The sequence below is a fragment of the Dermacentor silvarum genome, chromosome 6 (genome assembly GCF_013339745.2).
Source record: "Dermacentor silvarum isolate Dsil-2018 chromosome 6, BIME_Dsil_1.4, whole genome shotgun sequence".
Lineage (NCBI taxonomy): Eukaryota > Metazoa > Arthropoda > Arachnida > Ixodida > Ixodidae > Dermacentor > Dermacentor silvarum.
In genome coordinates, this window is record NC_051159.1 from 62,291,133 (window position 1) to 62,317,568 (window position 26,436).

Here is a 26,436-nt window from a genome sequence, read left to right on the forward strand (position 1 = left end):
ATTGGCCACGTATTTGGGCTAGGCTAAGCACTACCAAGTCATCCAAAGCATTTCCCGAAATTTATTGATTATTGATCGATTGGCTACTGATTCGCTATCGATTGGGTATCGAAAGGTATTGGCAACGTATTTGGGCTAGGCTAAGAATTACCAAGTCATCCCCAGCATTTTCCAGAATTTATTGATTATTGATCGATTATTGATTAGCTATCGATGACTTGGCAATGATTGGCTATCGGCGTTCTACTTAAGTTTAAGTTTACTTAAGAACTTCTAAACTTCTAGATATCGCTGTTACCGAAGTCTGCAAGTCGTGCGCGAAACCCATATAGGTAAGTAGGGAACGAGAGTTTTGGCGCCGCATTTCAAACCTGTCTCCAACAGGTATACAAATCCTGTTATGTCCGTCGTAAAGCAAACATAACATTGAAGTCACCGAGATGCACGTGCGCAAAAATAGTAACGCAAAACGACGGCGTATATCAGCATGTACTACATACAAAGCTCGAACAAATACGATACTCAACGCGTAATCAGCGGGTAACAACTGAAATGAAAGAGCAGCAGGTACTTTTCAACGTTCGCCTCGCATGCTGCAATGAACAGCCGATGTCATTTTTAAAAAATACATGACGAATGTTTCTCGGTGGTGGAGTCGCAGAGATGACTGGGAAGCTCGTGCGCAGTACTCAACGAGCGCGGACTGCGGTGGTGTGGTTGACCAGTTGACTACAACCAAGATGGTGGCAGTGCTACTTCCGGAAAACCGGCACATGCACAGATTGGTTGGTGGGATCGGTCTATTCGCAGCATGCCGTTAAGAAAACAAGTACATTGCAGCATGTCGGACACTGTATAATTTATTTGAGGACATACAGGGAGACAAATGTGGATATTTGTCACGAGCTAGCAAAAAAAAAAAGACAGCAGACTTCTGCGACCATGTGGAATTGCAATCCAATTTCCTGCGAAGCTGTTTCTCTCGAGCAATGGCAATAATTTCAGTAGCCTGTAATTTGATCACATACTTTAATACGCTGCCTCTATATGATAGTTTGAAACCTTGCCAGCATATAACGCTTTCGAGCACTTGTTAAAGAATTTTTGGAAAGGCAGGAAATCATCCACACATATTTTACTTTTCGAGAACATTGGCCATAATGTTCCTGGCGGAAAGCGAGAGTAATGAGTCTTTCATGTAGTTTATGTTTAGGCCCAGCCATACATGTATCCGATAAATATAGCATAACAATTCCTCAACCTCTCTAAGGATGATATTAAGTACGGGCTCTGTATTCGCATCTGATAGGCCTTGCGTGGTGTACCACAAACTCCATTTTCAGGATTTTCATTCATTTATTCACAAGCTTCATTCTGGATTCTCTGGATCTGCGAGTCTTGTTTTCTTCCTGCTCACGTTAACAATTCCATGTTTCTGATGTTTCTAGGCAGGTTCGCGCTACTGTGTATATTTACATGCGCTTTGATTCAAGCACCTCTTTAACACAGGAATTTGATCACAGTGTGATGGCGCTGCCATAGGTAGTGATGGGCATATAAGAACACAGTTTACAGAGAACAATTGCAAATATGGCAGCTTCATGGCAGTTTTCAGCATGCTAAGTGTTTGCCGTGATGGATTCACTACACAAAATATAGTCTGGAATCTACCATCAATGCACTGGGGTAGCTGTGTTGTCATAAATGGCAATTGCACCCCCGTGGTTACATAAAGTACTAAAGCTTGAGCGAAATAAAGACCATTTTTGTACTTCCCCCTTCCTGCATCGAGAAGAGCTGCTGAAGAAACTTGCATAGAAACTACTGTCACATTTCCCTATTATGTATGTTAATGAACTGTATTTAAAAAAAAATTGACTATGGAGGTTGTCCTCCATTCATAAAGTCCCATTGTGTTCCCAGTTGGCAAATATACTGGTCACTTTGGACTCAGTTACCCACAGCATTAAGTGGTTTCCCAAGAAAGAATTTGATGAGAATGGCTTGTGAACTTTTTTGCCAACCATCCACGTGTTAAGGGGACGTTTTTGTAAAGCCTTTGTATAAAAAACCCTGCTACTTCACTTCGATATGTCCAGGTTTTAATAAGCCACAATGTTATCAATTGTTCTTCCTTAAATGGCGCAAGAAATCAGAGCACCGGCAAAATACCGTTGCAGTGCTCTCACATAAATAATTTATGTGAGGAGTTGAGCAGGTGAGCCTCAGTCAACGATACAATGACAGCATAAGCACTGTTCCTTCCCTAGACACAGGGCTCGTGCACTTGTTAAGCATTTGGCCCAGCATGAAAGTGCTACCACCTTCGGTGAATCGGTTGTCTGCTTGAGCAATGTGGTAGAAAACTGATCATGTAGAAATGAGCAACGAGCTATATCCAGCAATATGCAAGACATTTGATTTTGTTTCCATAGCAACAATCTATATTCTACAATGTGTTAGACATGCTGATGCTTTTAGTTCCAGTGTTTTCTCATCATACTTCACCATCCTTGCTTCAATTAAAGCGTTAGGACACACCATAATTATTGTTTGGATTCACGAGGCTTCTGGGAAATAAATTAGACACGCTGATTCTTTTAGTTCCAGCGTTTTCTCATCCTACTTCACTATCCTTGCTTCAATTAAAGCATTAGGACACACCATAATTTTTGTTTGGATTGACGAGGCTTTCGAGAAACACCAGGAAAAAAAACCAATTCTCTCTTCATGTACATACACGATGTTCAAAGATTAGCATTTAAGTCATAGTGCATGCAGGTACTACAGCAGAGACCTCATGATGTGATGTGCAGGTAACAGTGAATATGCCGTTTGTTCTTTTGACATTACAACAGGTTCCTTGTGAAAAGCGTAAGCCTCAGTTTTTGTCTTTCTCACTATAGTTGATCAGTCTGCACAGACATTGGATGCATGGATCTCCATTATCATTGATGTTGGCAAGGTCGTGGTTGCTTTGCCTCACACTATGGTACAGCTTATATGCATCTACAGTTAAACCCTGGATATAACGAAATTGACAAATTCTCGGAAAACTTCGTTATAAAGAGGATTTCGTTATATGCAGGTTCGGCACGAAAATGCGAAAAAAAAGAACGCTTACCGTATTGACTCGAGTCTAACGCGCGCCCGTTTTCCGTGACCAAAAGAGAGGAAAAAAATCCTAGACAGTACCGCGCACCTCATGCTTTCATACAGAAATACATTTATCGCTCAAGATTTCTTCCAATACACTAAAGTTGCGATGAACAAAAAAGTCCCAGTTTCGCCCGAAAGGCGAAGCATCGATTGCGACAGCAAATTAGCAGACAGCTATATGAAGTAAGGATAGTAGGTTTATCGGCCGTATAAACTTGCAAACATTCGCTGTTTAACTACATTGGTAGACTAATGCCTAAGCACACATACTACAGCACATGGTCGAAGCTACGGGAGCTAGGCTCGAAATGCGTAGGAGGTGGCCATATTGAAATGCCGATGGTGATATGGTAGCGCAAATTTAGGGTCGTATTCTATTCTAACGCGCAGGCAATTTTTGGACCCGTTTTATCGGAAAAAAGTGCGCGTTAGATTCAAGTAAGACCTTAAATTTGCGCTACCACATCGGCATTGTAGTATGGGCAGGTTTGAAGGGAGGGGGAAAAGTCAAGCCCGCGGCGGCACGATCGCCGGGTCGAGGGATGCAGGCCAGCCTCGCGCAAGCACGCACACGTGCGCTCCCTCTCGCCTCGCAGTCGCCGTGAATTTGAGCGCGCCAAGCGCGCCGCCGCCGCTTTGCTTTCCGTCGCGGCGGAGAAGGTGCTTCCGGTGGCTGCTTGCGCAAAAATGACAAAATTTGGGTCGAAATCTCTAGGTTGTCGGCGGGAAAAATTCGTTATTTCGAGGGGGTCTCCTGCTGCCATTTCGTTACGTAGAGGTCTCAAATACATGTGCTTCTATGGAGTAACGGCGGGGAATAGAAAAACTTCGTTATATCCAGGAATTCGTTATATGGAGGTTCGTTATAAGCAGGTTTAACTGTACTTTATGGGGAAAATACTGTTACAGTGCCTTCAAAATGCCCAAAAGTTGATGCATTTAGAAGCTGTGTTTATACATGCGGGAAGCTGTGAAAATTCTTGTCCTTTAAACACTGCGATTGCATGTCTATTGCATTTGGGTTGTTGAGAATTGCATGCAAGGAGAGCTCAGGTAAAGGGTGTTATTAGAAATGTTGCATACCTTAGACGAAAAATTTTTAATGAATAATTGAAAACAACTTACCTGTGTAAGAAATATATTTTCAAGATGACTACATAAATTTAAAAAAACAAGATAATGTGATGGAAATTATGTTCCCTGCTGATTAAAACTCTTTCACAAGCCTAGGTAGAAACCTGGCGATGATGTTTCAAATGTCAAAGAAAAAAAGTATCCTAGCAAAAACTCTGAAAAATGTGAAAAATTTTCAGTTCCTATAAATACATAAGCACTATCCTGATCCTGGCTGCACAAACCTGAAAGAAGCTGCAATATCCACAGACCAGCAGATAGGTGCAGCAGACATTAACATGAGTGAAATTTAAATAATTTTTTTACTTTTAAATAAAACATCCTGATACTACATCTGGTAGGCCTTTCCTGATATCCAAAGGGCACAGCTAACTGTGCTGGAAATTCTGTACGCTATCCGGCTGAAAGAAAACACGAAGCGGGAAAACAGGAAAATAATTAAGTGGAACCATTTCAAAATGCCATGTGATTTTGCTTCATAGCCAGTAACTGCATCGTGTCCCAAATAAAATGTATTGATGTTACACAATTTGTGACCTTGGAAAAAGCAAGACTTTTTTTTCCCCATGAAACCTTTGTCCTTCCCTAGAAGTAGTACGCAGTATTTATTAGCTGTTTTGTTAGAAATATGCAAAATTATTCATTACCACATTCCTTCAAAATATCATACTTAATACATACTACATTTAAGAACACTGAAATTATGGCCATACTTGGCTTTGCAGCATTTGTGGAAATTTCAAATCCTCCAAAATGATTTCTCTTAGTCTATTCGCTGAGGTGTTGGCCATCTGCAGACTGCCCCACGTGTGACAAAGAGGTAAGGCTAAATCTGTGCTAACATTAAAAAAAAGTCTAACTACCCGTGGTAAAATACATCATACTTCACAATGGTGCATACATGAAATAAATTACGCAAGTAAACGCATAAACACTTGCAAAGAGAACTTTGTTTACTTATTGGAAGCATAAAACAAGCAATACAGGTGTGTGCGCAAGTGCAAGTTCGTCTAGTGCCCAACGACGCAAGCAGGGTTTTCAAGAATAGCACGGGCAGACTTGGAGGCAACCACTGGACACTACGCAACTTTCAAACCACATAAGTTGTTCACAGGGGCCGAAGAAATAGTTGGTTATACACACTCCGAAACGCTGTGTTGTGAATGAAGATCGGAAGAAATTGCCATTCGTAACTGTCAACTTTTCTGGCACATTACATCTCTAATAAATATTTACACATCCTGTTAACATACTGCAAGCCTTTGCAACCACAAATCTGCTTTGACGTTTTTCTTCACAGATACCTACAGTTAAAAATTTTCAAATGAAGTGCAGTGCATGTTGCTTTACATGACCATGCCTTTTCAAGAAAACATGAAAAATAAGGAACATTTATCAGCACATACACAAAAGAAATAACATGGAACATAGTGTCCCATAAAGAAAATGAAATGGTGTTCTCAGGCTTGTGCTGGCTTACAAAAACAAATAAAAATATTCTACCAGACTGCAATGAAAACAATTATTAAAAAGGCTACGTGGAGAGATCTAACCAGTAAAAGAAACATTCTGGCAAATACACGTGGTTCGCATTTCTCAAAACATAAATTTTTGCTGTGGCAACAAACTGTAAAGCAATGTGAATGGGATACCTTCATTAAACTTAAAAGAAGCGAGACCTAGCTTTGAAATGCTGGCCAGCCCAAAACATAGTCCAACGAACTTGTTGAACTATATAAATCGTCACATTTTATACAACTTTTGAAATGTTAGCAATGTCGTGTCCAGACCGCTTGAATTCAAATACATTTTGCATATACAAGCAGCATGTGGTAAACAGGCTTTCTCAAGAAGACAATTGGTAGCTTGGCAATAGACTGGCTCAGAGTGCCTACTAAGGGGCTGTCCTCTTCAATGCCATTCTTTCACTCAATGTCAACGGCATTCCACAACAATGGCAACAGTATATGTTGATACAGACCATTACAGCTCACCACTCAAGCAGCAAGCTACTGATAGCATTCAGGGGGAAGAAAGCATTGCCTAAAACCAGCTAAAGCAGACACATAACATCATCATCTATAAGTATTTACTGCATGTATAGCTATTTATATATATCATGTTTATTCTGAGAGCATCAGGAAAGAAATCACCGCACCCGCGAACGACTTGTGTTATGCTAGAATGGCTCATTGAAATAGTCTCCCAGTGTGATTCCTGTTAGAAAGTTGACATGCCTAATATAAATTACTGGCTACAAGATAAGCTACACACACTCAAGGCAGTCTTTCTGTGGTATCCCAGAGCCGCAGTACACCTGGTGCCAGCCACTTAGAGTGGTTTGGAGAAATGTGGCTTATACCAGACATCTCTTATGAGTTTGGCAGTCCCAACATTAGAGAATCATTGCTTGGAAACTTGTCTCACCATATGTCCTCTCAAAAGCCCAGCTTGACTGTTTGTGGAAGGTGAATATGGCATACATTATATCATGCTGCACATTTATTTGCCTGATTGCCATAAAACAAAAGTCGGCACTTAAAAGAAAAAAGTATAATATTTTTTAGCATTTGATTCTAGCAGTTACCATGTATTCAAAGAAATGCTACATTCAGCAGAAGGCCACATTTAAACTGTCAACACATGTGCAACTAATGGCAACTAATGTGTGTGATCACATTATTTGCATTTCTCGCCAAGAGTAGAAAAAAATATTCAGCAACACGAGATTTATTGTTAAAAAGGGGTATTCCCTAAAAAAAGGGCAAACCATTACCTTAAGAAATGTCCTCTAAAAGGTGCATTTGATGCATATGTATACACCTGATGGTATGCTTTAAATTTCATGAAGTAAGCAAGAACATATTCGACTAAAAGTTAAAATACAACTGATGTTTCTACTCTACAACACGTGCATTATCATACAGAAATGAACATTACAGGTTCTTCAGCCATTGTTCAGTCAATAATAAATTTTCATTACGGTCATTGCTTTTTAAATATTAGGCACCGCTCTCTCAAACAATACTGATAGACAAACTGCTTAGATGGAATTTCATAGTTGCTTTCAGCTGTTTTCCTTTCCAACAAGGCAAACCAATGGATTAAAAAATGACAGTGACAAAGGCTAGCAGAATGAATGGCCTGAATATATTCTGCCAATTTCTATATCACTGACTCATTTTAGGGCAGAGAGTATCAGTTTCCTTTTCATTGTGACACTCAGACTACAACCTGTAGGCAGAATGCTGACTTCACAAACTTAATCGACTAATGTTGATGCATTCTTCTTGAAGCAAGAGTTTACATGTTCAATCAATATTAAAATAAAGTCCACGGGGATGGCAATCTGCTATTTGAAATTCAATTTTTTTGTAACAAAATAAGGAATATTCATGAAGCATATATGCTTCTGGAAATAGGAAATATTACATTCGCTGTAATGCCTTTTTTAAACTAACTGCTCAAATGGCAGCATCAAATAAATAAATACAAAAAATTCACCATTGATTTTGTGTACACTATGCTTCCATATTGCAGCATAATCAATATGCTTATATCACCATTCCATATTAAAGAGTTTGTGTCAGATGAGTCCTGACAGCATTGCACAGTTGAGAGACAGTATCCTATCTTCACAGCATACTTTCGTTAAGCTAAATGTTACCACACAGTTCTATCATACTGCCAACCTCTTCAGTTTGACATGGTCACGTTACGATGGTCACAGCGAAGCGATATCCATAGGACAATGTGCATACTCAGGAACTATTCAGCACTGTTAATGGTACTCTAGCAGACTTATTCTGCAAACGAGACACAAATGAAACGCCTTAGTTCTCATCAAAAACATACATCACAAACAAACAGTCAAACAAACAAACAGGAAGGCAGAGTACGCGTTATCGCACGAAACGTGCAGTCATCCATGACTCGATGAGTCAACGCATAAGCTGCCATTTTTGCTTCGCCTGACCATTGCAGCACAGAATTGGCCATGCTTCCCACAGTGGCCACATGGGTATGACTGGAAGGCATCTCAAGAGACTGTCCAGGTGTCTCTGAAACGCGAAAAGTCACTGTACACGATCCCCACAAGCCCTCTTCGACCATGTGTATATGTTGTGGTGGTGGTAGAATAGTTGGGCTTGACTGGAGGCATGTCACCCTTCATCACCATCGCCCTTCCACGCACACCTCCTTTAGCACTGTGTTCGCTGGAGCCTTGGGTGGGGGCAAGTGAATGGGGCACTCTCACAGATATCCTCTATCCTCGGCGCATCTCGCGGCTGGTAGAATTGAGCAGCCAGTAAGCTGACACTGCTCTGCAGTCTTTTTCGTTTTACGATGTAAAAACTGCCGCCTACTTTTTGTCACCCCAGGGAGCGGTGCCATGCCCTGTCAGCTCACGGGTCAGTCTTGCCAGGTGAGTCTACAGGAGACGAGGAGTAGAAGGACGGCTGTGTAGTGTAGAGTGGCGCACCCACAACGGGCAAGCCACCAACGCCGTTGCAGTAGGAGGACCCCGATGATGTCTGGGGCCGAGATGAAGAAGGGCCCTGCGAAGATTGTGCTGTGCGGGGCCTTTCTGCTCTCTCGCGCTGCATGAAGTTGGTGGCAGCCTCAAGGAAGTTCATGGTAGCCTTCATGATCTCAGCCTCCTCCTGGGCCCGCTTTTTCTCCAGCTCAAGTGTCTCCTCCTCCACCTGTGCATGGAACCATATAACTTTGACAACAGCTTGTATCTCTACGGAAAATAGGCTTCACAATTGAGAAAGTAGGGTAATTAAACAATTACGGAGCACTGCAAGCATACTGAAGTTAAGCCAGACCATTGACAGCTCGGCAAGGGCACCAAAAGCAATTCAGTGAGCTACAGGAAGCCATTCTACTGACATTTACGGCGTATTTGCATCTAGAAGAGAAGCCACATCGATACTACACAAGTATTCTTGTCATATTTCTGCAGACAATAGCTTAACACCTGGCCAAACTGTGATGAAATTATGAAAATAACATTCTACCAAAGTGAGTGTTTTCCTTTTAAGTTTTAAGCCAGTTTTATGTTCGGTCACCTTTTTTGTATCTGGAAGTGGGAAACTTCATGAATGCTTGTTTGCATAGGTTTTATTGCGATAACAATTATATGGACACTCCAGGTAAATCCTTGCCGTCACCGTGATGTTCCGTATAGACGCTTCGGTACACAAGGTCAATACTACATTATTAAAACACCAAAGTTGGTCTGACCAGGTTTTGTGGTCGTGACTGCAATATTACTCAGAATTTTTTTTACCAATTGCAAACTGCAAAGAACAGTCATGAATCATTTCATTCACAGCATATGCCTTTTACCTTAAATCCTTTAGCTCAGAAAATTAAAAATTGCAAAAACAATATTGGTGCTAAGGTTCTGAAAGTGATGTAGTTTTACTGGCACCAGCACCAATGCTCTTTATGGGCACTGCAGTAGCGCCAGCACGATGCCATTACCGGATGTACAAGGCATGCTAAAGCTTCTAAGGGTGCGAGAAATTTTGGCCTTAAAACTCTTTATGTCACTATATAGCAAGATAGCAATTATAGAGATGCCCAAGGCGCATTCACGCTGTCGTCGTGCTGTCCCGCTGACAGCGCATGCGCGGATCACGCGCGGAGAAGTAGAGGGTCTCCAGATATGCTGAAAGCGTTTTACAAGAAAAACGACGGAACAAGGCGGACGCACTGTGAACGCGCTCAATGACCTCTGCGGAGGAGCAAGGACAATGGTATGCTTTTCGCTGCTGGCATGAACGCTGTGCGCACGCACGCTATGTAGTGACTAACGTTACTGCTGAACTCCTGTGTGTATGCCTCTGGTCTGTGTATGCTCTGGTCTGTGCAGTAAACATGAATCAAGCATTATTTACTATTTCTTTGGGCGCTGATGAACGCCAAAGGTTGCTGTCGGTGTCATCTCATGCACCGTCGAGGTGCAATGCCTACAACGCCAGTGGCGGCGCTCATCTCGCCAGCTTAGTGAGATGCCTGGTAGCTGCCAGGGCTTTGTTCCTTCTTTGTAGCAGAAGTTGCCTTGCGCGTTCTGTTGTGTCAACATGTTGCACCTGTGTATGATTAGAACACCGTCCGAGGAGTTCAAGCGTAATGTCAAACTTTGCCACCACTGTGAATGCTTTGCCCCTTTGGGCAAAACTGCGAGACAAATATTTGAACATGTTAACACTAGTGTTTTTCGTTTCACCTATCCCTGTAAGTGGGTGCCTGACTAGCCATTTCAGATTTTACTACATTACATCCGTCGTTTTAACATACCACCATGCCCTCTCTGCAAAGGCCATAAGGTGGTGGACTGCAGAATATTTCATGCTAACTTGCAACGCGACCACTGCCATTACAGTAAAAGCTGGTCTTATCAAACTTTGCTAAATCGAGTTATCACTTGGAATAATTTCCCAGCATTGTAAAGCTCCGGTGATAATACATAACAAAGTGGATGGCTATATCGAAATAAAACCCTATCCTCACTTGATGACGAAACTCCCCAGAACACCATCAGACTTTATAAGTTGGCTTGCCCATGAGAATTACATACTACCACACTCCACATGGATAGGGAAAAAAAGAAAGGCGAAAGCTTGCACTAGGCCGCGCAAAGCTGAAGACACAGCGAAGCTGGCCGATTGATTGTGTCTCTTGGTTGTAGCTAGGTTATCTCTCTCTATTCTTTCTCTCTCTATTTATTTCTTTCTCTATTTCTTTTTCTGTCTATCTCTCCTTCTTCCTCTTTCTCTCTCTCGCTCTCATTTTCTCTTTCTCTCTCCCAAAGGAAGTTGGTTCCCATAAATGCACGTTCTGCAAGCGTGGGTATATTGGGGGTGAGGACTTACGGAGTCGCCATCTGTCGGAAGCGCCTCGCTTGCATAGTGAGGGATAACGCGGCGCACTCCTCATAGGTATGGCCCCTGTCGGCGCTCAATGTTAACACCACACAGGAGCCCTCCTGGCCATTTCTGTAAGTACTCTCCAAACGAGGGAAGTTTCTCACTGTCAAAATAATAATCTTGGGCAAACAGAAAGCGCAGAATAGTTTAGAGCCACCGTCTCTTCACTGAATCCGTGCAGTGAACTCCCATTGCGCGCGGTCGCCACGATGGAGTCCACCGAACCAGTTTCTTGCATGAAAAGTAGGCAATCGTTGAGAGCGAACTATGAGAAATATGTTCTTATAGTGTGCTGTCTGTATAAGCAAATGGAGCATATCAGAATGAAGCCTCCATGCAGCGATCGCACGGGGTCGCAGCAATGGACTACGCGTGTGCGTGCATGTCCGCGCACAATGTTTCGCTTTCGCTGCGAGCTCATTTTCGCAGTGTGCCGTGAGCTTTAGACCGCAGCATATGAACATTTGACAGTACACAAGCAACCATTGTTGCGTGGACGCTATCAGAGCTGTTAAAAAATTATTTCGTTATAACTAGGGACTTCGACGCTACACGGCCACTCGAGATGTGCCATCGCGACAATTCATTTTTTAAGTTTGCTTCTAAATTCTTGGTTGTTTTAATATCGTTATTTCTCAAGTTGCGTCACACTGTATGTTTATCGATCTTCGCAGCGAGGAATTTCCCGCTGCTTATTTTTGTTAATCCAGCACATTAATTGTTTGGTGCTACCGAACACTAACATGAGCATATGCCATGGCTTTTTTGAATGTGCTTCGAACCCTTCCCTTTCCATTCTGGAGAACTTGCCAGTATCTAGCGTCAAGTTCATAGACCAAATCTTCATGACATTAACCTGGCAGCGCGGGCGGACGAGCTTCTCAGTGCGCGCTTTCTGCCACTTACCAAACATTGCAGCCCCAACGCCGTAGCAGAAATGTTTCAAGCGGAAGTGCTTGCTACACACCTGAGTTTTAGTCAATGGCTGCTTGCCGGTTCTAAGTTTCGCAATCCAAGCTACACGCAGCTTCTTGGCCTGCGGGTACGTGTGAAGGCTGACACTGGGCTCCGTTGCGTAAATGCCCGGCACTGCGGTACCGAGCTATAGCCTACCATGTTGGACGCCTTCAAAGGCAGCCACTACATATTATAGTGCTTTCAAGTCTCGTTAAGCAGACACCCCGAAGCGGGAACACATCCGTACTTTTTTTCAATTCAATTCAAGTTTATTCCATTTTTCTTGAGATATACAAAAAAATGAAGGAGGCCTGAACAAAAAGTGAAACTCTGTTCACTTGTCTGAACCGTACCGTACCGCAGGTGAGACTAAAGTTTCATTTTCAGCTTGCTTCGGCGCTTCCAAAGCAGACGACGCAGCTGCTGTGTCCACGTGATCCCTCATACCACGTCACGCCGACGGTGGCGCCAGCTTTTCCATTGGTGGAGCTCGCCCCCAAAAGCACAGTGGTTATGACGCTTGCCTTCGGACCGAGTGTACCCGGGTTCGAATCCTGCCCTGTCAAGAACGTTGATTTTGTTTTATTTATTTATTTCTCTCGGGCGGCGAGTGCAGACACGCCAGGATGCGTCATGGCGCATGCGCCGTAGCGCGCAGCTGGCCGGAGCTCGGCGAAGCCGTGTCTGTGTGGCGTCACCTGGTTGCCATGGCTACCGCACGGCAGTTTCTTGCCACACGCACAAATGACGGCTACCATAAAGCTTATATTACAAATACATACAGCACTAACTGCGAACTCTTACGTTCCTTCTAGTATTGGCTGCAGAAGAAATCAAAGGTTACGGTCCCAGTGGTATGTGGCTGGATTTCTGTGGGAGCCAAATATACGTCCAGCACTTCACTTCTCACACCTAAATGTAGCTTTGGAGTGCTAATATCAGACTTACGATCTGACATTTCCAGACTCGAATGAACTGACAGTGTATAATGTGTATGTTATGGTAATGCGGTGAAAATAATTTTCGGAGCCTTCTTCATTCGACGACAGACAAGTACAGGTTCCTCCTCAAGCGTGGAATGAAAGGGTTTGAAACAAAAATACTTCTTGCGGGTCCTGTATACCTTCCCTAGTATTAATAAAGCTGAATGGCTCCCATGTTAGAAAAGGGAAGCACACTTTCAGCACAGGCTTGGCTTCCTGAAGCCGAAGCAGCAGGTGTACCTTCAAGATTCTTCGGAGGAGGTCCAACTCGTCGTCCTTGCGTTTCTTCCGAGGATCCTGGTCACACTCTTCCTCGGTGTCATCTCGCGACTTGCGCTTGTTGTTGCATCTGCAGTGAAGTACAAAGAAACGCATTTACAACACTCCACTCTGATCTCTTAAGGGCTGCCACGTCTCCATTTGAAACATAGCACCAATGCATGACACAGCTGAAGCAATCTTTCTCCTGTGTATAAAAAGGCACGACAAAGGATGATTACGTTAAGCTAGAGCTATAAATTACACTTATGGAATACCAGAAACACGCAGCAATGAATAACGGGCTCTAAGTTCCTGCGGTAGCTTCTTGCGACATTATTAGATTTAGACAGCTTATGTTCGGAACTAGTTTATAGTTTATTGATAGAAGATTGGATTGCGTTATAAAGAAATAATAGACTACGCGTAGTGAGTTTTGGGAACTTTTTCCACACAAAAGCGGGCCGAAATGCACTGGAATCCGTGGCGTAATACTAAAGTGCTGGCGCTACAGTTCAGGTGCAAAATTCAAAGTAAATTTCACCATTCATAGCCTTTGTTAGTAAACAATCTATTTACGGTATATAAATGCTACTCGAGATTTGGATAAAGTAACTCCCCAGACTAATATAACTTAATGATGTTCATGCTTTTACAAGGCATCTCAGGCGATGTCCAGTGCATGAATCCTTTCACGCATCTACAATCAATGTAAGTTTTATAGAGACACAAAAAGAAGAAGAAAGTGCAGTGACAGTTGCGACAGCCGTGTATAACTTGTGACCACCATGTTGCACATCTTGTTTGCTGCAGCACCAGCAAGAAACCAATGGATTCTGAACCTCCGTTCACTTCAATTGACGTGCTCACTGAACTGCCACATGTGATAAAATTTTGCCTTCGACGACGGCACCCCTCTGTGCCAGTGTGCAGCTTTAGAACTTGAAACACGAACCGCTCCCCTTACTATTAAGTCAAGAGCAAGACGGTAAACTTTCTATATAAGCTCATTTTTCCACCTATGCTCCAACAAAAAGACCTTGTCAACACAGAGTACACACACATAACTTAAGGTACTTGCAAATTCTCATGTACCAGAATTCATTGAAATGTCTCTTGCCTGTATACATTATACAAAACTGTTCTTATACTAAAATTTGTATGCATGTAGCTTGAACCAAAAGAAATAGGGAAAGAAAAAGGAAAAAGAAAACGCATGAATAACCAAGTTGTCAAGTAGACTGGTCTAGTGAAACTTCGTTTAGACCTCTTTCAGTACTGTCTCATACAGTATACACCTCGTCGCCTAGATGGTGCCGCTAATATGCCCGTCTGGCAACGACCTCGAAACTACAAAACACGATCCCGGGGACCCAGGTCGCAGCGGTGGGGAGGAGCAAACGGTAGTCGGCGTGTGCATTCTATACTATTTCCGAAGCCAAATTTAAAGCTAAAAAGTAGGCTCCTTTTCTTTAAACTTTCGTTTACCACTAGAATACAGGCATATTATTCCCTGAGATATGGGCCTATGTGTTAGCTCCGAACGATATTCGTACAAAGATGACCCGCGTGCCGAGTACGCAGCAGCAGCCTCTTATGTTCACGTACAACTCGAAAGCAAAAATGTGAGCCTCCTTGATTAACACACAAGCGCAGCCGTCTCCTTGCGCACCTCTATTTGGACGACGCTACGTGGTCAAGAAGCCATAACGTAGCTGAACCAAGCCGAAAGCATTGCACGGTTTAGGGTGGAATGTAGTGTTGTCTTGAATTTATAAATGCTGTTAGTTCATAGCTCACTACTGGTAGCTGCTACGCATCATTGGGACCGCGTCTGATGCAAACTTCCCCAACCGCCTTTCTCGTATACATAAAAAAAAAAAAGAATTCTAGATAAATTTATACAAAGTATAAAGCAGTTCACAGTGTCCCATTAAACCAAAGCACACAAACAATTACTCCATGTTCTCAATTAATACATAGGCGTAGGAGATACGGGAATCTAGAGTGTAGTGAAAAAAAGAAGCGACTGGTATGAGAAATTTACAGCTGGAATGTTCCAGGCTATATTCTCTCTCGGATCGTGGAGATTATAATTCAGTAGACTTCACGTACATAATAATTCTCCAGTATGATTGTTTGTTTTTGTTAAACTCAAAGAAACGCAGTGTGTGTAAGTACAACAGAGATTCTTTTCCAAATGATAGATGGTTCCCTGCAGAGCATGTTTCACTGCAGTGGCTGAATGCGCAGCAGACACGCAGGTCATTGTAGTAGAGACTGTTCCAAGGTGAAATAATTACTTTACTTCGAAAACCAGATTCACAAGGTCATTGCAATGGCCTTACTTGTCTAATTAATGTAATCCAGCTTGAATGTTATGAGATGAAAGAACACCCATTGCAATGGTACTAACCAAAGCAAATGTTACAAATTCGAAGTATAGTTTCATGTTCTGATGTAATAGTGTGATGGTGTATCGAACCTACATACTCTTTGTGAAGGTGACTACCACGAGAACGCGTGGGTCATTTTCGGAGTTGCCCACAGTGCAAGCACAGTACGCAGGCCTTCTGTATGGAGCACTTGTACTTCCTACGTGCCTGCTGAACCAAAGCAGGGTCATAATGGCATTCCAATCGAACATAATAGGTGTCCTAAATTTTAAATATTTTTATTCTTTCATTATTCTAGACTGATCATGTATTAACGTAACGAGTACTGTATTGTTCAATAATTAAACATGGATCATTTGTGGATATCAGGACTTGACCATTTTTACTGCCAACAAAGATAAATTTCTTTCTATCCGCTTACACTAAATGACATCACCAAAATTTTCGAAACTAGCTATTCACAGGTCGTATTTAAGAAGCAGAATATTGTCATGTTGGTGAACACAGTAGCAACAACTGTGAATGACATAACTCTTTACTGGGCGAAGTTGTGCCCAGCAAGACAAGTAACACTCAGGCACAACGACAGCGACGAGCAATGTCAGCGAGCGTCGAAAATCTGATCTGGGGGTCAAGCGCGTTGGCTTTTATACATAACTCGTCGAAGGTTCCAGTGTAATTGCTGTGCCAGCGTGCCTTCCAGAAAATGCTACATAATTCGGGTCGCACATACAATCAGATTACACAAGGCTCGATGACAACAGACAAAAGATAGAATCAATGATAACCTTCGAGTAATTTCCGAATCATGCAGGCGCGCCTTGCTCTAAGCGATAACTTTAAGTTTTTGGCAGGCGAAATGCAGTCCCGAAGAAAAGGATAAATAAGTACATCTGTCAATATGAAGTTCGATCCTGGCAAACAATGATTAATGATGTCAAGAGCAACAACTGACGCACAAGAAGTTCTGCAAAAGGAAAACATGTTCACTGACAGATGTGAAGGCCCCACAAGCACAGAAAATAAACACAAAGTATGGACAAAAGAATACATGAGCAATCCAGCTGCCAAGTTTACAAAGCAAAAGTACACACAGGCATTATTGCTCATAGCATAATCAGCAACGCTAAGCCAGAACAATCGTATCTGACATTTCAGTTCCATAGCAATGCAAGTGTATAAGTGTAGCATAAACCCAGCGCTTTCTTCATAATTGCATCGAAAACACAAAGGCAAGACAGTTTAAGGGCGATTCGGATTGAGAACTCACTTGTCATTCTCGTAGCATATGCTGACCTCTGGCTCTAGAGTGATGTCTTCGATGGGCTCTCTCTTTGGTGCGATGGGAAGCCTACTGCAAGGATGCATGAGAAGGCAGCAAATTAAGACCAGAAAGCAGTAGGCAATGCATCATAAAAATTAAAAAATCTACTCTTCCTAGCAAACCTTAAGCTACTGCTCATGACACTAGAAACGTAATGAGAGAGGCCTTAGTGTGAACAGATCAATATTGAGCACTTGCACCAACAATTTAGGCCTTTCTCCAGAAGTTCATGCTTTTTGCCGACATATATTGAATTACCGATGCACATGGAAGTAAATATACTGCTTGTGCATGCTCACCACGTAACCAATGCCAAAAAAAAACAGATCAGCAGAAGTGTATACATATCTTCGTGTCTTTAGAGAAGAAGTCCATATACAAGGTATGCTAAATCAACACGAAACCGACACTTGTAACAGCCAACCATGCTTCTTAAACCAAGACAGAGTAAGCACATTCATTTAACACTTAGTGCAGTGCCTTACGGCCCCAGGATGGCACTGATATGTGATAGAAGCCAGGGTTTCCCGGAAGATTACAGAGATGGCAGGGCAGGGAGTACACTCTCGGGGGTCGGAGCCATCTGGCCAGTGTAAATGGGGACCTCCGGTTGGCTCGTTGGCGTTGGCATGGACCAGTTCATTCCCCTCAACCCTTTTGTGGCCAGGAGTCCATCGTATCTGCACAATCTCCGGGTGTGCGTCTGGGTGTCATTTTAGGCTTGTATGTAGATCCTGTGGCAGATTGTTATCCCACAAGACTCTGCTTGATGCTCGGCTATCTGTACTGATCAGGATATGCTGTGTCGGGTAAAAAAGTAAGCACATGACTTCAGGGGTAGCTAAGAGCTCCGCTTGTGATGTGGAGGGGAATTCAGCATGAATGTTCAGGTATATGCACTGATTGTTTGCAATGACACATGTCTGTGTCATGTAATGCGTAGGATGGATAACCGGTGGACCATTAGGGTTACAGAATGGATACCAAGAGAAGGGAAGCGCAGTCGAGGACGGCAGAAAGTCAGGTGGGATGATGAGGTTAGGAAATTCGCAGGCACAAGTTGGAATACGCTAGCGCAAGACAGGGGCAATTGGAGATCGCAGGGAGAGGCCTTCGTCCTGCAGTGGACCTAAATATAGACTGATGATGATGATGATGATGTCTGTGTCAGACATCTGTCGCCCTCAGTGTCGGTGTAATACGTCGTTATTACTTGAGAGGAAGCTGTCGTCAGTGCCAGTCTCTTCAAACAGTTGGGGGTTCATGTTTTAAGAATCTGTTGGAATTCTATGGGTACTGTATCCCAGGGTGGCACTGGTACACTCAATGACCATTTTTCCAGACGCCCGATTTTTCGGACATGCCCGATAGTTTGGACACCTTCGCGGCACCGTCACGTGCCCCATAGAGTCAATGTATAAGAACGTCCGAAATTTCGGACGCACAAAAATCTTCACCATCCGATTTTCCGGACTTTTTGCCATGACCGCAGAAGCCTACCACCGACGCCATTTTGATTATCTCGCCGCCGCCAACCGGCGCTATCGCAGGCAGATGCGCTGGCAAGCCGTATAGCCACCGCCGCGGCAACGCTAGGCCTAGCTGCTTCGACGTTCGCTACCAAGCTTCTTTCTGTTCGGTGCAGTGTTTTTCATTTAAACAATTCACCGCTGTTAGCAATGGCGCTGACTCCGCGTTTGTAATACTTGCCAATGGTTTCGATGCTCGGAAAACACGGCGCGTTACCTAATACCGGTTCCCTAAAGTCAGTTTCGCCTCAGTACAGAATTGATATGCGGTGAAGCAAACCAAGAGTGGAAAGGGGGCAATTATCACGGGACACGGTATATATTCCACAAGTACACCCGGCGTGCACCCGCCGTCTCCTTCGTAGTACGAGTACCAGAACTCCAGAACATCCTACGAGTACCGATACGCCTAATAAGTGTACTGCCATGTCTTCAGAGCTATTTCGGACGTGCCTGTGGCGATTTAAGCCTTTGGGGGTAGTAAAAGGCGTGCATTCATTTTTTCGGCCTGCCCGACTTTTTCGGACGTTCTTGCGGTCCCTAGGGAGTCCGAAAAATCAGACGTTGACTGTACTAGAATAAGAGGAAAGTGATGTGTGCGTGCGCACAGGTCTCATAGAATGGCTCAGCCTTGATTACAGGTCTGGAGCCAGCTCATTCGAGCTTGGAGGTACATAGTGCTTGCTCCTCTCTTCTCGATCATTGCTTCCAGTGGCACGTTAGCGGCAAAGTGTGGTACTTGTGTGTTGGTGAGATCAAAACATGACAGTTGATATATATCCTTGACGAGATTCTGGGATTTTCCTTATGTGGTCCTCATGTGCCCTGTGATACCATCGGGAGATGCATGACAGCGTGTAGCAATTACTTTGGATTTGATTTGTCTGTTTCTGGTGCCATACATTCCATTTCCCATTGTCTTGTAGCCGGAAAGCGAGTACACGAGTAAGCCTTCCCCTTGGTATGGGTTAGTCATTTAGTGCCAAATCTTATTAGTTCTCTTTCTTGGTTGACTAGAAGCCCCCTTTTGTCCGTTACAACTATATATTCAGCCTTTTATAGAGAGCATGCAAGACCAAACTTCGATGCGTAGTCGCGGATGATATCCATGCCCTGTTGTACGGTAAGCCATTACTCTGGCGGAAAAGCTTCGTTGCACCTCAGAGAGATATCATCAGCTAAGATACTGTGCTGTGAATGAGCAACCTGCTCAAGTTGAGGGTTTGCCACTTTGGGTGGAAACTTACTTGATCGGCTGCAGGTTTTGGAACTGCAAGTCACCAGCCCGGAACTCTGGGAACTCAATCTCCGGCTCTGCAAGGGTAACAAAAAATATACCTAATTATTTTGCGCCCGTGTTTCTAATACGAGTGGTTCACAACCAGCCCCACCTACTATCTTATATTAGCATCACCTAGTGTGCAACGTGCCGGCGGTTAGACCAAGTTTGTCGCGTGTTTTCACGCTACCTGCTAAGAATTCTTAAGAAAGCACTAACGCATATTTTCGGACTTGTGATAACTCCAGAACGCGATTTTCGCGCGATAATACTGACACTCAGCAACTATGAAAATTGTAAGATACTTATAAGATGTTTTAATTGATACTGAACTTGGTATTGAAATGTTGGACCTGAAATCATCGACACTTTCGCGACGTTAAGACACCGAGCGAAATTGCTGAAGTGCCGTAGCAATAACGTTATGTATGAGCGCGTTGCTCATTAAAAAAAAAATTTAGAAAGCTGAAAAATAACGTGTGGTGCACGATTATGGCTACGCTCACATGTGGCAGCTGCAGCCATCACTGGAACGAAGCGAACCAGTGTATGTTCACGTCACGACGGATCCACCAGACGGGTAACAAAACTGAAACTATTATGGCACGTACACACTAGCGGCAAAACGCGCGCGGCGCGCCGCCGGCGGCAAAACGCAGAAAAGGCAGGGCGGCCACACGAACCGGCGATGATGATAAGTGGTTCTTGAGGGAAAGGGAAAGGTTGGCGCTATCTTCTGCAGCCCTTGGGGGAGCACGGCTCAGCGCCAGTCGGCGCGCCGCTGCGGCAATCACGTGACAGACTAGACTCCTCTCCCCTTCTCGAACTATCCGGGAGCAGACGCGTGCAGATGATAGTGCGAAACGAGAAACAAGCGGTCGGGCGGGTCGCATGGCACCATTTCCCGCGCGCGCGTCACGGAAACGGGCCGCTCTCATTGGTCTCCTTCATCCGCGGCACGCGGCAAACCGCAAAAAATCGGTCCAGGAGCGATCCATGCCGCGGCAAGATAAACCCGTTTCGCGGCTGCTTTCGCGGCGCGCGTCTTGCCGCCAGCGGCGCGCCGCGCGCGTTTTGCCGCTAGTGTGTACGTGGCATTACAGCAAAGCTGTTTTGGGCTAGTTTTCAGGAGATCACGTCCGTGTACACCAGAAGTAGGCAACAATTTTGTGGCGTCTCGTTTACTTGGTATATACCATGAATACATGACTGATAGGTCATGACAAATAGATGATAGGTCAAATCACGTGTGGCGCATACCCGCATTAGTATGAGCCAGGGACATACGGGTATGAGGCAGGGACAAGAAAGAAAGGAAAAGAAGGAAGGAAGGAAATAAAGAAAGAGAGAAACAAATACGGAAGGTAAGAAAGAAATCACGTGTGGCTAATACCCGCGTTGGATATGTGGGTATGAGCCGCCGAAAGCAGGAGCGGGAGAGATCTCGTCAGCGTCGCGTCAAAGTCTCGACAGAAGATCGAGCCCGCGATGCGGAGCGCATTGCGGGCGGACTTGGCGCAGCAAGCGCACTACTTGGCCATCGCGTCGGGAGAAAATAAGACGCCAGTGTCCTTGCTCTTTGACGAACATGCCGAAGACGCTCAATATAGTCAACAATGATAATACATATAAATTCACTATATCAATATTCACTACAGCAGACCCACCATAGTCACAGCTTCGCTGGCTTCCATCTTCACAGTAGTGGAAGGGCTCTGAAATTTTTTTAGAAGCAAGCATTATAGTGAATTATTTACCGTGTACGTTTTGACGCTTGCCAGTATCCATTATATGATTTAGAGGCCTTCAGCCTTCATTTATCGCGACAAAACAAATAGTAAATGTCATATTATTATACTCCTTTAGGTGGCCCATCGCATGATTTAGCGCTCTAGAGAGGTTTGAGGAAGTTCTTTTTGAGGAATGGCCGCTGATTGCACATTCGTGAGTCTACAAGACAGCGGACCGACGCCCTTGAAAGTTGGCTATTTCCACCTTGTAATTACTGTCCAAAGATAACACAGCCTCAGGAAGCGTCTTTCTTTGTCAGCCCGAGGATATTTCAAGCCTGCCTTGTCAGACAAGGGTCTGCTACGCCCCCTTTCGTAGACATCTGCTAGCCTGTCTTCGAACCTTTCGTTCGAGCGTAATCTATACAGCTACTACTACAACAGTAGACGTCTGTTAATTCGACTCCGGTTAATTCAATTATTCGGTTAATTCGATTTCGACTGAAGGTCCCGGTCAGCGTCTATACATTTCTATAGGCCCAAACCCGTTATTTCGACCTCAAAATTAGTCTTCACCGGATAATTCGAACTTGACTGGTCAGCTTCGTAGCAATACAGACTTGTTATGCGGTGAAGCATACCAAGGATGGAAAGTGGCCACTGTCACGGGTCATAGTGCGCGTTTCTTAATTATACCCGCGCGCACTCGCCGTGCACCGAGAAGCGGAGAAAAACAATCTGTGTTTTGGGAAAGCTAGCGAAATCTATGGCGTTAATGTGAATAAAAAAAATTCTAGTAGACGTTTAAAGCCAGAAAAATAGCGGGAGCCTTTCTAAAACTATGAACGCCTACCGGTAAACTTAATAGGCGTATAGGTGCTCGCACTGTGACCGGAGACGGCGCATGTGCGCGTGTAAATTAAGAAACACCTGCTATGCCCCGAAACAGTGGCACCCTTCCCCGCATGGTATGCTTTACCGCATAAACGGGATTGTATTGTGCCGAAGCTAACTTTAAAGGCAAGCACTGCGTGTTTCGGCGTTTTTTTCAGCCTTTGTTTAATCCGGCCCACCTCATAACTCAACCTGTTTTGTCGATCCCGTCAGGATCGCATTAACAGAAGTCAACTGTACTACCACTGTTGCTACTGCATGCTACTACTGCTACTACTACTAAACATAATTGAATATACTATGTAACTATAAACATAACCATCGCAACACTTGGGACGATGTTGCTAAAGCGGCAACATGTGCAATACCTTGAAAACTCGTTTTTTTTTTCAACCTTGCTTAGTTTATGCTCTTCCTTTTTCGTACTCTTTGAATACACTCGCGGTGGTGGCGTTCTGTTGATATACTCCAAGTCGCAGGTTTAATTCCAGACCACGGCGACTGCATTACTAAAGCGTGGAAGGTATACGATGATCCGTGTGCCGGTAAAATGGAAATACGCAAAAGAGCGCAGCTTATAGCACCACGACTGGCAGACGCACAACGAAGCAATTCATTTACACTCTTCTTTAACTCCGCTCTACGTTACCTGAATATGCGACATTGCTTAAATTACAATATTTTTCTTACTATTACGCGAGAAGCTGTAGCCATCAACTTTATTGGTGAGTAAATATTTGAACTTCAGACTTTATTTGTATCAAGAGACAGTTATTCACATGATGCGGAATGCCCCCCCCCCCAAAAAAAAAAGTAAAAAAAGAGCCATCCTTCAAGCTTCCTCGTTCACTCTTTCCTTTTGTTTGAAGTGAAACTAAAAGCAACCTATTTTACTTTCACTTTTAAATATAGCAAGCTGATGCCGTGATGAAAGAAAGCTCAGCTCTCCTCGGAAAGGAGCGCCAAAAAGCGTGTATACAGAGCAGCATATGCATACTATACTGTCCCGGAAGCAGCGGGAAAAACTCAAATAAAAAAAGAATGAAATGCAATCGCGGAGAACCGGAAACGAGCAAAAAAGAGAGGAAAAGAGCAGAATTCGAGGGGAGAGGGCGCGCTGCGTAACAAGAAAGACAAAGGCGGCGAGAGAGACTCATTTGGGAGGCGGCGGGGTGTCGCGGTCCAGCTGCCCATCCCGCATCGACCACACTCGCCGCAAGCCGAGGCCGTCCAGAGCGCTAATTGGCGAGCAATTATCGAGCCCGAGATCGCGGTGCGGCCCGATCGAAGGCGATCGAATGAAGCGAGGGGGTAAGTCTCGGGGGGGGGGGGGGGGGGGGTATCGCGGCAGGCCGCGCTGCTCGGAGCCTCTCTATGCGAGCAGCAGCAGCAGCAGCAGTTTCAGCAAGTGTACTCCATTCTTTCTCGGCGCTCTTTAATGCTAACGGATCGCCCTCTACGCGCTGCGGTTTGAATCGGCGAGAGCGAGGCAAATACGTACCCCGGAATCAAGACAGCGTTCAATCCCTCTCTTTCCTAACTCCTTTCTTTCTTTCTTTCTTTCTTTCTTTCTTCTTTCTTTCTTTCTTTCTTTTGTAGCTGTCATGAGAGACCGAACGGTCAAGAAGACTCAAAGCACGTCCCGCTTTACTTTTTTTTCGTTTCTTTTATAGTCCAGTACAATGAAATGTGCCACAAAATTTTTCCTTTATTTTTACCCGTATGTTCTTTCCATTCTTGCACGTTGACATTTGGCGCAGAATGTTAGAGAGATTTCATAAAAGTTGCGCGTAAATTTTCGATACAGCGGCGTCTTTCGTAACATGCTGTGTTACGCGAGTCCAAGAAATTGTGCTCCTCAAAACACGGAGAAACGTTACAGTTCGTAGGAAACAATTCCGCCTTACTGAACCAGAGGGCGCCTTCGTCTGCAGGAATATGATCGAATAATTGATTGATTGATTGATTGGGTTTAATGTCCCAAATCAACACTTGTGCTATGAGAGGCGCCGAAATGGACGGCTCGGGATTAACTTTTGACGACCTGGGTTCTTTAACGGTGGTATCGCACTATTTAGCAGTGCTATCGTATTTAGCAGCATCTCGGTGGTATTTGTAGCAGTGGTATAAGAGCTATAAGATGTACTGCAAATTTACCTAATAATGAGCACACTAAAAAGTTGCTTGTACAACATATTTCTCCTGTACATCAACTATATAACAATAGATTATTACTGTGTTATAAAACGTCCATCGAGCACAATAATACATACATAGCTGACCTTGCAAACCTACACGCAAATAAAAGTATACCGCGCACAAGAAACAAATAATTATGGTTTGTATCAACCCTACGAGTTAACTATTATAAAGAATCTTTATCCTATACCCTTCCGCATTTATTAAATCAGTTACACCAAAAATCATTTTACCCGCGTTCTGTTACTCAAACAATGAAAGCAGACTTTTCTTATCGACAATGTCTTAATGATATGTATCAGATATCTATTATTTGTGCGATCTCGTAAACTATATTGTACTTTAATTTATATTATTATCATTCCAGTTGTGTTAGGGGAGGTTCTTTCATTTTTTCTCTATTCTGGCATGTATTTCCTGCTTGTATTTTTTCTTTATTCAAAAGCAATTATTATATGCTCTATGCTATATGTGCAATGTATCAGTTGCGCATCTTTATGTACCCTGCCATGCTAAGAAATTAGGGGGCAGGGACCTCTGTCAAGCCGTACTCACGGCTTTTAGTCCCACCTCCTCCTCTCTCAAAAGGAAATAAACTTTGATTCGATTTAATTTGATCAGATATCGTATGTTAGGAATATATCTGTACTCGCTTCTGGAGCATCGAAATTTACGCTATAGCATCACAAGGCTCTATACTGCTTCACAGCACACGCGTCGAAGAAAAATAACGTTATTTACGGTGCGCATTTCTTCTGCGGACACCTTTGCAGTCAATCAACAAGCTGTCGACGACGCCAGCGCCGCGACCAGAACAGCGCCTGGCGCACCGTCAGCGTACGGGAAAGCCTTCGCAGCGTTAGAGGAACATTCGGCTTCCACGAGCAACAACACGGTAGAACCACACCGCTCGTGCAGCCCCATGCAACAAATTGTCGAATCTATTCGAGAGTACAGAGCCGCATTGCGAGAGCTCGCCATGCCCTGCTGCTTCCCTTCTCTCGAGGACTCACTGCGGGATCAATTTCTGGAAGGCGTCGACTACCGACACCTACGCGACCGTTTACTGCTAAGAGGTCGTGCCCTCAAGAGACGCAAAAAAAAAAAAAAAAAAAAAAAAACCGAAATGAGGGTGGCGACGCCGGCTGTGGTGTTCCCGCATCAACTTGCCGTGAAATCAGGGATTTTAAAAACAGCGTTTCATTTGGTCTACATAATCGTTTATCGTCAATGAAGGATTAAATCGCGTTCTACAGGAACAAAATGCTCAACATCCCATCTTTTGTGAACTTTTGCAGCACCGAAACGACCTAAGTGCGCGAAAATTATTCGAAATCTTTGACGTTACGTTGAAATACCAGCACTGAGATTTCGGTGTGCAAGTTAAAAAAAAAAAAGAATTAAATATGACCATGATTTCTTCCGGTAACGATTAACATTTTTTGTTATCAAGTAAATGAAAATAAGGTCCTTGGACGAATAATTGCAGTCTAAGCAGATACACTGCTGCTTTACAGCTCCTGCCACAGTACCATACTTGGCAGTGGTATTCTGTGCCTCCCCGCTCCAATGACATCCCGGATATAAGCGAATGTAATAGGCTGGTGTACTTATACGAGGGTTACACTTTTTTAGACACTCCTTTCTTAGGGC

At 43.8% G+C, this 26,436-nt stretch overlaps 1 protein-coding gene across 2 annotated transcripts in view; it reads right to left on the minus strand.

The window, feature by feature from the left end:
• Positions 1-5,223: 5,223 nt before the first annotated feature.
• The window catches only part of LOC119455525 (uncharacterized), a 131,350-nt gene continuing 110,137 nt past the window's right edge, over positions 5,224-26,436 (minus strand). For both annotated transcript variants that reach the window (XM_037716925.2, XM_037716927.2), the window contains exons 3-6: positions 19,929-19,995; positions 17,099-17,182; positions 13,415-13,523; positions 5,224-8,999 (exon numbers count right to left, since the gene is read on the minus strand). In XM_037716925.2, the coding sequence (XP_037572853.1) occupies positions 8,700-8,999; positions 13,415-13,523; positions 17,099-17,182; positions 19,929-19,995 (560 nt within the window). In that variant the 3' untranslated portion in view covers positions 5,224-8,699. The remainder of the gene's footprint in view (positions 9,000-13,414; positions 13,524-17,098; positions 17,183-19,928; positions 19,996-26,436) is intronic.